The sequence below is a fragment of the Pleurodeles waltl genome, chromosome 1_1 (assembly GCF_031143425.1).
Source record: "Pleurodeles waltl isolate 20211129_DDA chromosome 1_1, aPleWal1.hap1.20221129, whole genome shotgun sequence".
Lineage (NCBI taxonomy): Eukaryota > Metazoa > Chordata > Amphibia > Caudata > Salamandridae > Pleurodeles > Pleurodeles waltl.
The window spans coordinates 305,748,941-305,763,945 of NC_090436.1; the positions used below are offsets into that span (position 1 = coordinate 305,748,941).

Consider the following 15,005-nt stretch of genomic DNA (forward strand, 5'->3'; position numbering starts at 1 on the left):
CTACTCAACGCTCAAGCAGTTCAAGGACTCTCGAGCTTCGGCCAAGTCCTTGGTCCTCGTGGCAGCCCTTTGTCCCCCTCCATCTGTCTTTTGCGACTACAGAAGGGACCTCCAACCATGTCCATTCCTTGCCAGCCACCATGCTGTGTATCCTTTCCTGCCTTGGCTTGGCCCATGATATGTAATCCAATGACCTTGTAGATCAGGGAGCTAGAGGCCTGACCAGTCACTATCCCATCTGCAGAAGCTCTAAGCCTTCCTAATATGACTACCCACCAAGGACCAGTTGGAGGCAGGATACGATATGACCTGCTTCGCTGGCAGTCCATTATGTCAGACAGGTAGGTTTTGCAGGTAGCCTGAAGGGGCTACTTCCTCCTTTTTGAGGTGAACTTCCACCCATGCAACCATCCCATGATTAAATGACTGAGGTTCACATATCTCTTCTCTGCGAGGAAGTTATGGCTCTTGGCCAAGGGAGTCAGAGAGGGTTCCTGTACCAGAAGTAGGTTGTGGACGCCTTTCCCGCTACTTTCTGGTGGTGAAAAAGGACAGTGGCCTTCACCCTATCCTAGGTATTGGGTTCCTCAATCTCTTCCTCAATAAGAAGTTCAAGATGCTCATTCTGACCCAGGTTCTATCTGCTTTGGACTCCTGAGACTGGATAGTACCATTGGACTTGCAGGACGCTGATTTCCATATTCCCATCCTTCCTGCCCACAGACGTTACTTGCAGATCACCGTGAGCCATGAGCACTTTTAGTTCACCATGCTCCCCTTTGGCCTCACCAGCGCCTCCTGGTGTTCACCAAGATGATGGCGGTAGTAGAAGCTCATCTGCACAGATCAAGGGCTTCAGTCACACCTGACTATTCTTAAACACTCCCTTTCATTGGAGATGTTCTTGGCTTATCCTCCAAAATGGCGAGTCCAGGATATTCAGGTTAGGATACAGATGTTTCAGCTTCCATCCTGGATCTCAATGAGACTGATTCTGGGCCTGCTGGGCCTGATGGCCTTCTGCATCTTGCTGGTGACACATGCCTGCTCCCTTTTGTGTGCTCTGCATTTTGACCCGTAGTTTCAATGAGCACAGCATCAGGGAAATCTCCCTGGCATGGTCTAGTTCTCAGAGGGAACTTCAAAAGAACTGCATTGATGGCTAACAAATTGTGAGTAAGTCAGTGGCAGACCCCTCTTCCTTCCCCAACCAGATCTGACAGTAGGGACATATGCATCCCTCCTGGTGTAGGGTGGCCATTTGGATGAGGTGGATATCAGAGTACTCTGGCTCTCTGGCAGTATCCAGACTCAACATCTACCTATTGGAGCTTGGGTTATCCAATTGGTATTGAAAGCCTTTCTACCCTCCATCAAGGAAACACTAGTGCAGGTGTTCATTGACAACACCCTGTGGTACTGCAACAAACAGGGCTGGGTAGGGACATGGACCCCTTAGTCAAGAGGCCCTATGTCTCTGGACATGGCTGGAACATAATGCATTATCCATGTTGGTTGAACACCTGGTGGTTTCTCTGAATGTCAGAGCTTAGAAACTCAGTGCAGTTTGGGGTTTAACCTCTCATGTGACCAGTCCAGGATATTTAGGCCATGGTGCTGATCTTTTAACCTCTATTCCTGCATTTCAGGGAGAATGACTGAGGGTGCTGGACCTCATAGCCTCCTGCATCCTGCTGGTGACACATACAAGATGGCATAGGTGGACTCTGCAGTGGGACATGAAGTTCCAGTGGGCCCAGCACCGGGTGAATCTCTCAGACAAGGTCCATGTCTCGGAAGGTCTGCACAAGATCTACGGTGGTGGTGAATGAAGTGTGACTGGGTCAGAGGCAGATTACTCTCCTTTCTCCAAACAGATCTAACAGTAGTGACCTATGTCTCTCTTGGGATGGTGGTGGCCAAGTTGGAGAGGTGGAGATCAGAGGCACCTGGTCTCCAACAAAATCCAGACACCACATCAACCTGTTGGAGCTCCATGCGATCTGGCTGGCATTGAAGATATTTCTTCCCTCTATCAAGGGGAAGATGGTGCAGGTGTTCATGGATATCAACACTGTTATGTAGAACTGCAGCAAGCAGGGTAGGGTAGGGTTGTGAACCCTTTATCAAGAGGCTCTTTGCTTCTGGACATGGCTGGAACAGCAGGGCATATCCCCGGTGATTCAACATCTTGCAGGCTTTCTGAACATCAGAGCAGACAATCTCAGCCAAAAATGCTTAGCAGGTTGCAACCAGCTTCTCAATCCGGAAGTAGTGCACGGTCTGTTTCCACAGTGGGAGAGCATTGGTTACATCTGTTAGCCTCTTCAGGAAATGCGCATTGTCAGCAATTTTTCACATTGGAGTTTCTAAAGTGGCAATCACTTGGAGATGCTTTTCATCTCAAGTAGAACTCAGGCCTCCTGTACGCCTTTGCGCCCATACCACGTCTGCCCAGAGTTATCAAGAAGATCAAGAATGACTGGGCCCATATATTACTGGGCCCATATATTACTTGTAGCTCTGGACTGGGCATGTCGAGTATGGTATCCTGAGCTGCTGAGCATGTCCATTGATCCTCCAATCAGGTTGCCTCTTCGGAAGGATCATCTGTTGCAGCTGGAGGGTTCTGCACCTGATCCTTTCCACTCTGCCTTCTTGCGTGGAGACTGAAAGGTGGCAGTTGACAGCCTTTGACCCTCCTCCCAAAATTTGTAATCTAATCTTGGCAGCCAGTTGGCTCTCCGCCAAGCTGGTATTTGCCTGTCATTGGAAGAAATTTGTGGAACTCATTTATGCATAGATCAGTCTCTGCCTCTCTTTCTGATGTCCTATTGTTTATCCTTTCTTTGGCCCAGTGGGACTCTTCCTGCTATTTCTTCTTTTTTGAAGCTGCCCGATCAACCTTCTTTTAGTCCCCTGTTGTTCATAGGTTCTTCAAAGGGGTTACACACCTTTTAACTCCATTTCCATTCATTATGCCCCAATGGGATCTGAAATTAGTTTTGACATTTGTGATGTGTTCTCCTTTCGAGCCTCTCCACAATTCTCCTCTTAGGCTTTTAACATTAAAGACAGCTTTCCTTGTGGCCATTACATCTGCCTGCAGGGTGTGTAAGCTGCAAGCATTGTCATCTAAGCAACCCTACCTTTCCAACTGTCCTGACAAAGTGGTGCTTTGCACTAGGTCTTTTCCAGCAAAAGTGGTTCTGCCCTTTCATTTACGCCATTCCATCATCTTGACTACTTTTTACACCCCCCCCCAAAATACAGTTGCCTTCCTACTTTGTTTGGCCAAGTCCAACAGATAGGCACACTCATATGTTCATACCACCCCCATTCGGGGGCCTATCACATACACACGCCACAGGACAGATCCCAATTCAAAACAACCAGTCATCATCAAAATTGTACACAAACACACCAAAAACAAATCTCTATTAGCACATGTCCAGACACGTTGACTTTTGGTGCATCCAAAACCTTCACAGATTAACAGTTTGACTGCATTGTTACCACCTTTCAAGCAACTGCCTCCATTCTGAATATTGCTGAATGCATGCCTAGTGAACCTTTACTAACTGCTCCCATGACAGCCACATGAAGCACAGGAAGACATGTTTTACATGCCTCTTTAGTGCACCCACTGTGGTAAGTCTAACTCCTTCCAGTTTGTGGATGCAAGTTGGGAGTGTGTGAGAAAGGTTTCCAAGGCCAACATTACTTGAAGAGAGTGAGGATATCAACCTTAGAAGGCAAATATGCCAGGGAATACTGCTTAATCTCCCTAAAGAGCACATCATAGACTACAAAAAACACACAGGATAGTCACGGAGAACGTAGCATATGTTAAGTGCAGTACTGTAATTATAATACACTTGACATACAGTAAAATGAACATATGCTAAGTACTGACCGAGGAAGAACATGGCAAGTAGGGCATAACTTACTATGTTCTGATAGACGATGAACGTGGCAGGCTGGACAAACATTGCAGCCAATGTGCAACGTTGGGTCCAGAATTCTCTATGATGTTATGATTTTTTGGTAAAGCATACTATCACCCAAGATGTTATCCTGTCACCGACGCAAGAGCAGTCAGAGATGATCTGTGGCTTAACCTAGTCAAAGAAGTGTTTCTGTGCGGAAAGCACTAGTTTTAGAGACTGCACATATGTGTAGAGACTGGTCACTCCTCACTTTTGGAGCCACAGCACTGAGACCACCCTCATAGCCTGCACAGATGACATCAGGACCAGAGAGGACAAGGGCGGGAGCGTCGCCCTCATCCTCCTAGACCTCTCCGCAGCCTTCGACACTGTATGCCACCACACCCCTCTGCACACGCCTTTTTGATGCAGGAATCCAAGGCCCTGGGTTGGCTCACCTCCGTCCTCGCCGAAAGAACCCAAAGAGTTCACCTCCCTCCCGGTCTTCAGCCACCAAGATCATCTGCGGGGTCCCCCAAGGATCCTCTCTCAGCCCCACCCTCTTCATCATATACATGGCCCCCCTCACCAACATTCTCCGCCCCCACGAATTCACCATCATCTCTTACGTAGATGACACCCAGCTCATCTCCCACACCAGGAACCCACCCACCACCAAGACAAACATGCACGCCGGACTCCTTGACATCGCCAAATGGATGACAGCAAGCCACCTCAAACTTAACTCAAAAGAGAGATCATCATCTTTCGCCCCAACAAGACAGCATGGGACGACTCCTGGTGGCCCAACACCCACCACCCACGCACGCAACTTTGGCATCGTCCTAGACTCTTCTCTCTCCATGGCCCAGCAAATCAACACCATATCGTCCCCCTGCTTCAACACCCTTCGCATGCTACCGAAGACTTTCAAGTGGATTCCTTTAGAAACAAGAAAAACGGTTACCCATGCCCTCATCAGCAGCAGACTGGATTACGGAAACACCCTCTACGCTGGGACCACAGCCAAGCTTCAGAAAAAACTCCATCAAATCCAGAATGCAGCTGCACGTCTCATCCTCAACCTCCCCCGTCACAAACACCTCTCCGCTCACATCAGATCCCTACACTGGCTGCCCATCAGCAAAAGGATCATCTTCAAAGTCCTCATCCACGCTCACAAATCCCTCCACAACACTGGACCGGCCTACCTCAACGAACGGGTAAACTTCCACATTCCAACTCGACACCTCTGCTCCGCTGACCTCGCCCTCGCCACAGTCTTCTGCATCCAGCGCACCACCTCTGGTGGCAGATCCTTCTCCCACCTCGCACCCAAGACCTGGAAGTCCCTCCCCACCAACCTACGCAAGACCCAGGACCTCCTAACTTTCAGAAAGCACCTCAAGACATGGCTTTTTGAGCAGCAACCCCCCCCCCCCCCCCTCCCCCCCCAAAACACACACACACACTCACAGCGCCTTGAGACCCTAACTGGTGAGTAGTGTGCTTAAGAAATGTTTTGATTGATTGATTAGGAGAAGTCACTTCTCCTTGTTCTGGTGTTGCTTATGCATTGAATGTGTACAAGTATGGCTGAGCAACGGTGTAGGAAAGGTTTTTGAATTCCAAGGCAGTATTGAAGTGTGCTCGACTATTGCTTTCTAATGCTTTAAATATGTGCTCCAGGAGTTTGAAAAGAGCTGTGGATGAGGAGTTAGTGAACGTGTTTGAGGTTCAGGGTGTGTGTTGGGATGTTGAGAGAGTAGGCTGGCTGCTGCATTCTGTATGGTTTGGAGTCATCTGTTCAGTTGAGTAACATAGGGCCATATTTATACTTTTTGACGCAAAACTGCGCTAACGCAGTTTTGCGTCAAAAAAATTAGCGCCTGCTAACGCCATTCTGAAGCGCCATGCGGGCGCCGTATTTATTCAATGACATTAGCCGGCGGCGCTGCCTGGTGTGCGTCAAAAAAAATGACGTACACCAGGCAGCGCCGGCGTAGGGGAATATGGAGCTTGGGCGCCAAAAAAAGGGGCAAGTCAGGCTGAGGCAAATTTTTCGCCTCAACCCGTTTGCGCCATTTTTTTCGACTCCCAACCCCCATTGAAGTGACTCCTGTCTTAGCAAAGACAGGAGTCATGCCCCCTTGCCCAATGGCCATGCCCAGGGGACTTCTGTCCCCTGGGCATGGTTATTGGGCATAGTGGCATGTAGGGGGGCACAAATCAGGCCCCCCTATGCCACAAAAAAAAAAAAAAAATATTACTTACCTGAACTTACCTTATGTTCCCTGGTATGGGTCCCTCCATCCTTAGGCGTCCTCCTGGGGTGGGCAAGGGTGACAGGGGGAGTCCCTGGGGGCATGGGAGGGCACCTCTGGGCTCCTTCCGAGCCCACAGGTCCCTTAACGCCTGCCCTGACCAGGCGCTAAAAAACGACGCAAAAGCGCCTGGACGTCATTTTTTTGGACCCGCCCACTCCCGGGCGTGAGTCTTGCCCGGGAGTGTAAATACGGCGCACATGCCTCAGAGTCAATTTTTTAGACGGGAACGCCTACCTTGCATATCATTAACGCAAAGTAGGTGTCCACGCTAAAAAATGACGCAAACTCCATGGACTTTGGCGCTAGACGCGTCTAACGCCAAAGTATAAATATGGAGTTAGTTTTGCGTCGGAATTGCGTCAAAAAAAACGACGCAATTCCGGCGCCAACAGAGTATAAATATGCCCCTTAGTGTTCGGGTGAGTGCAGTGCCAATGGGCTTGAATCCGTAGGTGAAGGTGAAGTGGTGGCATGTATTTCTGAATTAACTTAACTTTCTCCCTTCTACCTATGCAATATCTCTCTGAAAGCACATCTACCCTAAGCTTTTCCTACCTGTTCATATCTCTGTCCTCATCAAACTCCTAAATTATCCCATATGCTTGCCAAATGAACCTGTATTAATGCCTTCCGTCAATAGCTACTTGAAGCTGAAGAAAATGTGTCGGATGCACCTTCAGGGCACTCTCTGTGCTAAATTCAATTCATTCCACTTTATTGATGCAAGTTGAGGGTGTCCGAGATTGCTTCCTAGGTCTACATTCCTCGAACACAGAGCATATCTTCCTTTGAAACTAAGGCGAAGATGCTGGGGAATACTGCCTAAGTTCCCTAAAGTTACAAGCCAAATAAATACCCTATAGAACCCATTCACCCACACTTATACTTTTTCTTTGAAATCGTGAAAACTCAATTAGTAATTTGTTTCATAACGAATGTTATTGAAAAAGGATAGAGGACTCTATTGCCCGGAGGAAATGTAGCAGTGCGGCGGGTGCAGCAGCCGTAAATCGGGCAGTGACATGCCCCGAGGCACCCATTCTGCCAGCTTTTCCCTGGCGAGATAAACGGCCAGGGAAAGGCTGGTGGAACCAGGAACATTAATCGGCGGGCTGCGCTGCTTGCAGCGCTGCTCTATCGGATATGTAACTCCGCCATCGCCAGGCTTCCTGGTAGCAGAAGCCTGGCGGTGGCAGAGTTATTTCAGTGGCGGTTCTGCCACGTTTATTACATGGTGGTCTGGGTTGCCATGCTGGTGGCGGTAATTACTGCGACTACCGGCATGGCGGACCAGACCCCTCCGTGTTCATAATGACCACCTCTGTCTTGAAGTATTTTTGCACATATTGCTTAAGGGATGTCTTTTTGAAGTTCCAAAGATTCCACACATTCTAGGTAACTTTAGCCAGACTCTTTTTGTCCTGATGAGACCCGAAGACTAACTACAGGTCGTATAGTTGAGATCCTCTCTCCAAGTTGCTTTCAAAGCATGTTATGGTTTACCAAGAGATACCATATATTAAGAGATAGGATCTCTATCTATCTCATTTGATATAAAATCATATACAACCTTCTAATCTGTTCACGGTCTTGTTCAGCGTTGTATACATATTACTTCACTATCTGAGCATTGCGTCATCTGCACTAATTTTAAAATATACTGAAATGTATATTATCCTGATACTAAAGCAAATGCAAATCGTTATGCAAGAAATTGTCTTGTATCCTTTTTCATTGATTATAATACAGTTACAGTTTCAATGGAAGCAGAAGTGTTGACAAATGAGTCCCATGGGACATTTGTTTGTCGTCTTATTTTGGTTCTCATGAGCAATGAGGATGGTCCTTGTGTTTTATACATATGTTCCCTAAAAATCACTTCAAAATCTGGTCAAGACTTTACATTTTTGCCACACTGGGTACTCCGTGACAATGTGGCTTATTTTTCCCACTTATGTGTAGTGTGGGGACTATAATGCACTTGTCAATTGGTGAACAGAACACCTACCATGTTCTGATACCCATGAAGATGTTGAAGAGGCCAAGTCCATGATTTTCTCGATTAGAGGAACAACAATTCTACAGCTGTTTGTCAAGTGAAGTAGTGGCCCATGGGATGCCGATATCCATGCAAGGCCGTTGAACGGTTTACCTAACAGCAGCCCCATCTCAGTCAATTTTCCAATATTTCACTTTTGAAGGGTACAACATGAAGCAAGTAGGAAAACACAGGGCTGGCTGAGATGGACACAGGGGACAATAAACACAACTCTACTGTTGAGTTCCTTGCTTAGAGTAGACGCTACAATGACAAAATTGTATTTTTTAACTGTTTAGGGAATGCAGTTTGCTTTCCTGAAACAGCTGCAACCTTGCCCCGTCCTCCAGAGCTTATGAAGTGGAGGCTGCTTCTTCTGTAGCTGTAGGAGTTTCAGTGACTGTCAACTGAAAGTCAAAGAAAGGCATGAGTCTTTCAATTATGGCCTGACGATGAAGAACATATGCATTGTATGATGCCGTCTGTATCAGGTGGGTAAAGATTTTGTTAAACCAAGTGCGAGTTTTACCGCTTGCATTATGTGGCTAAACAACCTGGTCATTCTTATCCATTCCGCTGATTTGCTTGTTGTAATCAAGTATACAGGAGGGCTTGTGAACTTTAGTCATCTGACCCCAAACAGTGACATAGAAGTGCTCGCATTATGAATTGTGGTGAGCGAATACACAAGACCTATTAAGGAACTTTACTGTGAGCAGTTACTTGGAATACATTACAGTGCTCTGAGTTTTTTGGAGCTTCTTGCTAGCACGTTCCTGTGGGAATCCTTTGCAGTGACAAACTGCACTGCATAACACAGTACCAGCTTTCTGCAGCTCACTGAACAGCTCTACTCCTGGCAGAAGGTGTCCTCATAAAGGTTATAATCTGAATGAAGGAGTGGCTGAACAAGCTCCTATACAATCTTTCCCATGATTCCTAATGTGGCAGGTCAACCTACAGGGTTTAGAGTGGAATCCTTCCCTGTGTACTCTCATGCTGTACACATTGACAGTAGAGGCTCTCACACAGCATGTACAACTTGATGGCATAGTTTATAGCTCGCAATGTACTGCCTGAACAGCGGCACCATTTGTACAGTATCAAGGATTCATCGATGGGTATATTTTTACCTGGAGTATAAACCTCTGGAAATATGGCAGACAAAAGTTCCACGACAGACCGAATTTTGAACAACCCGTCGGTCTGGATGGCCCTTAGACAATGCAACAAATCAGTAATTGAAATGCAGCATGTGCTGCAGTAGCAAAAAATGGTCTCTGCTCATATATGATGTGAAGATGGATGTTACTCAACCGTGCAAGTCGAGGAGTAAGACTGCAAGTTTGGTTTGTGCACTAACCCCATTTTAAAGATAAGGCCCCAAAATACCTTCAACTCGACAAGTCAGAGTCAACTGGTGTGCCCTAGAATGAGACCCTAGAGTGCCCCCATTCTCCTTCATAAATTGTCATGCAAATTTGTTTGGTGCATAATTTGATCAAGCAAGTTAACATGCAAAAAGAGATGGGTGTAGTCAGTTGGCCAAAATTGGGCGTATTGACTTTGCATCCAGTGTTGCCAGTGAACCGCAGAATCTGGGCTGAACTAAATTGGGGGATTGCCAAGAGAGCACTCAGTCTGTGCTTGCTGATACACGTCTGTTGCCTGGATTTGTCTGCCTTGCTATGGTTGCTGTGCTGCACATCGTGTGGTTGTGAAGGGATAGCATGACTACCACCATCATGTCCCCCAGAATTGCTGATAGATGAGCATTCAGATGAAATAGTCGACTGAAAAATCACTTTCAGATTCTGCTCCATTTTCCTCTCCCTCTGATGTTGTCTCTGTATCTGCTATCTCAGTCTCTGATCTTCCTTAGATCTGTCCTTCATAGCTCAAATTAGGGCCTGGGCAGCAGTCATCCACCGTTATGCCAACTCTGTTGAGTGGCTAAAACCTTCCTTTTAAAACACTGTCCTATGTAGAAGGCTGAAGTATTCTAAATCGGCGGTTGGGTGCGTCTGAGATGTGTGCATAGTAAATAAACCAAAACAAGGTTTTATTTTCATTGAATAATCAGGTTCTCCAAAGACACTAAAGGGACCGATACAGTATTACTTCACCTTGCCACCTACCCAATGCCACAGCATAATGTTGTCATGGCTTATATCAGTGATAGTCAAAGTACAGCCCGGGGGCTGCCTCCGGCCCTTCAGACCTTATCATGCGCCCCCTTGGTCAATCGCAGCACTGAACTGCTTTTTACCCGACTGAGCACTGACATTTAAAAAAATTACTAAACAGGCATTTATTTACAGGTTAATTGCAGTTAAACAATAATTTAACTAGGTTGTCCTGCACTACTTCACCTTAGGATCACTTTCATTTTTAAAGACATCTTGAAGCAAAAGGGTACAAATATAAGTCTCTTCAGAATTCAAAAAGTGTATTTTATTAACATTCAGAACTGTTTAACCTTAGCAAATCAGAACATTGAAAATTGAAGTTTTTCAAACATGAACCTTGAAACATTCATTCTTCCGGCCACCCTTGCAACAATGCCAATAGTTAACTAAGAGGCAAGTCAGTTGCTATGTGGCCCTTTAAGTGACTTGGGTGCGTGTTATACATGAAGAACAATATTGTTTATTAAATCAAACATAGGAGAAAGTTTTGTATATCACTTATCCTGAAGTCCTGTGTTTCGATTCCTTTTAAATGTGAAACTGCAGGGAAAGTGGAATAAAAAAACGCTTAGTATCACACAACTTGGTAAAGTTGGGGAAAGCTGTGATTAAACCCTGGTTTTCTGGTTTTATTTTGTGCACTTCAGCCACTAGATGTTTATTCTTTACTCCCCTAAACCCACCTTACTTCCAACACACCCCAAAACCTCCCCAACCATGACTGCCTCCCTGTTTGCTTCAATGTGGCCCTCAGTCATATCACAGACCAAAATGTTGACCCCAGGGGAAATGTTTGTGAGTGCCCATGGCTTATACAGAACACCAATGTTTGGGGATCTGCTGGGCCATTGCTAGTATAAAAGTAATTTCCCAGAAGTTATAAATCTACCTTTGATCTCAAGAAGCAGACCTGCAGATAGTAGCCGTTGCAACTTTATGTGCAGGAGTGCTACTTGTGAAAACTGAGTGCTATCATTAGGGTCAATGGAATTATGTGACAAATGATGCAAGAGGATTGACTAAATTGTGCAGCATGAAAAGGCACAGAAGCCATATTGCATCTCCTCTGCTCTTTATTTTTATTTTTTAAAGAAATCCTTCAAGGCAGGCCAACAGAGGTTCCTTTTCAGCCCTCAGATGCACTGGGGGGGGGAGGGGAGGGTGTAGGTGTCTGCCATTGGCTGACACTCACACTAAACATTTAAGTTTTGTTTATTATTGCCTTTCAGATCTGGGTTACCAATGTTAATTTCTTAATTAAGGTTTTAGAGATGGAAATGTAGAAGAGGAGTTTGGAGATAAGAGCGCTGGTAGAGGATTTGGCCATTCTGAAAATAATTTTGCTCAAAGAAGAGGAAGAGGAACTGGAGCCAGAGGCACACATGGAGGATTTGGCCGAAGTGAGTTAATAGTTATTGCTGAACCACATTATACGTGTTATTGATGTGCTGTATGAATGACAGAATATTTTCAGTGTGTTAACTGGTTTACAACTCAGTCTTTCACCCCTGAACAGGTTTAATTGAGAGGTTTGTGGTAAAAGATGAGGGCTGTTTAAGTATCTGCTGGAGCACCTTGCTGTCCTGACTTTCTAGAATGTAATTGTTCAGTTGCTTACATGCTTGATTCATTCTCCATTGCCAGGTTTGCAGTTGCCAGTACATTTTAAACTGTGGCAGTGTGAACCTGTAGAAAGACTTAGGAAAGGGATGCAGAGGAATTTAAAAATGAAATAAAAGAATAAGTGTTTCTTGGCTGGCTCATGCGTCTGTGAATCCTATGCCTTCCCTTGTAAAATTTGAAGCAGACTTTGTTGGCTTACTATGTAATAAATCTCCTTGCCTACCATAACATATCAACGAGAATGCCCTCCATTCTCCAGGGACCGTATCAATAACCACCACATAGGAGTCCAAAATAGTCAACTACCAGCTAGACCTTCTCAGCCATGGACTGACAATAATAGTGTCCACAGTAGAAACCTTGATGAAAGGCAGTGAGGTGTGCATATTGCAGTCATTGGACACCTCTTACGGTTCCACTGGAGTTGGTTATTCAGATAATGGATGGAGGAATTACACGTGTAATCAGAAGAAAGCTTTTTAATTTACATTTCTGCCAAACATTGATATTCGAGGAATGTGACACCAGTGTTACCCTCAAGAGGTCCATCAGGAACCACATACTCTTTCCCACAGCAGCTGACAATTGCATCAGTGGAGGGCTTCAAAACTCATACCCTTGTCATTTGCTTTATATTTTCTGATGAGATACGCCCCAAATCTTGCACCTGACATTCCTTTATGGGCCACGAGTTTCATTTGTTTATGATTTGCAATGGTTGATTATTTTCTGCAGTTATTTGTATTATTGTATGACTGCTGTGTTGTATATACCAGGCTCAAAAAATGTACTCAACCACTTGCATTGGCGAGTCATTTTTTTATCAGATCAAGCTATTTTTAGGACCTGCTTGCCCCTTCTGGCAGGTGTTCTGTTCAGTCAGTAAAGGAGCAATAAAGACTCCTTTAAATCTTATGTTGTCACATTTACTCTGTGTTACTCTGTGTTAAGAGTTATTCAGATGTTGTTTACTAGGAAAAACCTGACACCATGTACTGTTCAATTTCACAGTAAGTCAACTGTACATATATTTCAGTAGTGGTGAAAGCCCATTTTTTGTACTTGTGTGATGGGAAAAGATAATTTAAAAAGACGAAAACAAATCCGAACTCTTAGTGACGTGCAAAAGCGAAATGATTTCTGAAACCCAATTTTCACAGATTATTGTTAATACTCTATATAGTTTTATCAGTAAAGCTGCAAGTTAGTGGGAAGGCTTTTGGACATATCTTGGAAATTTGCTGTCTGTAAATGACATTATGCTACTACATCACGCTTTAGTAATATATACATTAAAAGTGAGTGTTTAAACATAAAATGGGAAACACTCCTGCCTTGATGGCAATGCTATTGGTAAACTAAGAGGCACGTCATGGATCATTTGTCCCCCATGTATGTGGGCTAGATTCTTATTATACATGGAGCAGTTTGTCTATTTAATCAAAAAAAGGTTTTCTGTATACAGTAAAAATGCTGAGCTCACATATTTGAAGGCATTCTCATATGTGAGAATTAAGAATAAGGCAACTCTGTAAACTAATTGACTAGGATCACACAATTAGAGACTCGTTTACAGGTCAAGTACATTACAGTTAGGTCAGGTAGATTGTTCAAGTTACTCGACCTGCAGGTCTAGTAACATTTTTTAATTTTTCTTGTCCTGACATATTCTGAAGGAACATCTTTCACAATGGTGGTAGGAGGGTAGCTGAGGGCCTGGGCCTCAGCTTGTCTTCAGTGGCAGTCAAGATCCATGTCTTGACAGAAGTGTTTCAGCCGTGAGAGTCCCCATCAGAACCGTCTCTCTTTTAAAGAAGCAGTTACTGACGTGTTGCATGGGGCTTGGTCCAAACCCAAAACAGGGGCTCCTCTCAACAGGGCAATTGCCCTTCGCTACTGCCATGATCCAGGTGACCCAAACTTCTGCATACAACATCCCACACAGGAGAGCTTGATTGTCCAAGCCTCTACCTCCCATGTAAATCCTGGTGCATTCCCAACCGCAGAGCCAGATCGGGAATCCAAGAGGCTGGAAACCGTGGCGAAAAGATTTTATTCCACCAGCCTGGCACTGTGGTCTGTGGACGCTGCATGCCTTTTGGACTGCTATTACCACGTGCTGCGGGATTCGGTTGTGCAAGTGCTGGCAACAGTTCGGGAGAAGGACCTGGTTGTACTCTCCCAGGCTGTTGCTGATGGGAGGGACGCAGCTAAGTTCACCATTTGATGTGGACCAGGCCTCGCAAAATCATAAAATTGCTACTAGACCTGGTGGTCGAGTAACTTGAATAATTTACTCAACCTACCTGTATTGTTCTTGACCTGTAAATAGGTGTCAAATTGTGTGATCCTAGGCAAATATTTTATTTTACAGAGTAGCCTTTTCCTCTCATTCTGACATTAGTACATCTTCCAATATGTGAGTTCATCATTTCTGCTGTACAAAAACTTATTTTGTTTTGATTAAATAGATTAAATGTTTACTCCATGTATAAAAGAATCTAGTCCACATATAGGGTACACATGATCCGTGACTTGTCTTGGTTTGCTAATAGCATTGCCATCAGGGCTGCAGTATTTTCCAGTTTGTTTAATAACTCAATTTTAATAAATATATTACTAAAGCATGGTGTGGTAGCACACTGTTATTTACAGACAATAAATGTCCAAGAAAGGTCCACTAACTCGCAGCTTTACTGATAAAACTAGTGTATTAATAATCTAAAAACTGGGTTTCAGAAAACCTTTTTATCATTTGCACATCACTAAGTAAAGTGTTCTTATTTGTTTTCATCCTAATAAAGTATTTTTTTCATCACACAGAAGAACAAAAAATGGTATTTCACAGCTAGTGACGTATTTTGAAATGTTAGTACAGTTGACTTAGTTATTTAAATGT

General features: G+C 44.7%; 1 protein-coding gene across 7 annotated transcripts in view; it reads left to right on the forward strand.

Annotated features, from left to right (window-relative positions):
- Positions 1 to 15,005, forward strand: part of DDX4 (DEAD-box helicase 4) — a 1,597,047-nt gene that overhangs the window by 436,572 nt on the left and 1,145,470 nt on the right. For all 7 annotated transcript variants that reach the window (XM_069222170.1, XM_069222215.1, XM_069222206.1 and 4 more), the window contains one exon: positions 11,746 to 11,883. In XM_069222170.1, the coding sequence (XP_069078271.1) occupies positions 11,746 to 11,883 (138 nt within the window). The remainder of the gene's footprint in view (positions 1 to 11,745; positions 11,884 to 15,005) is intronic.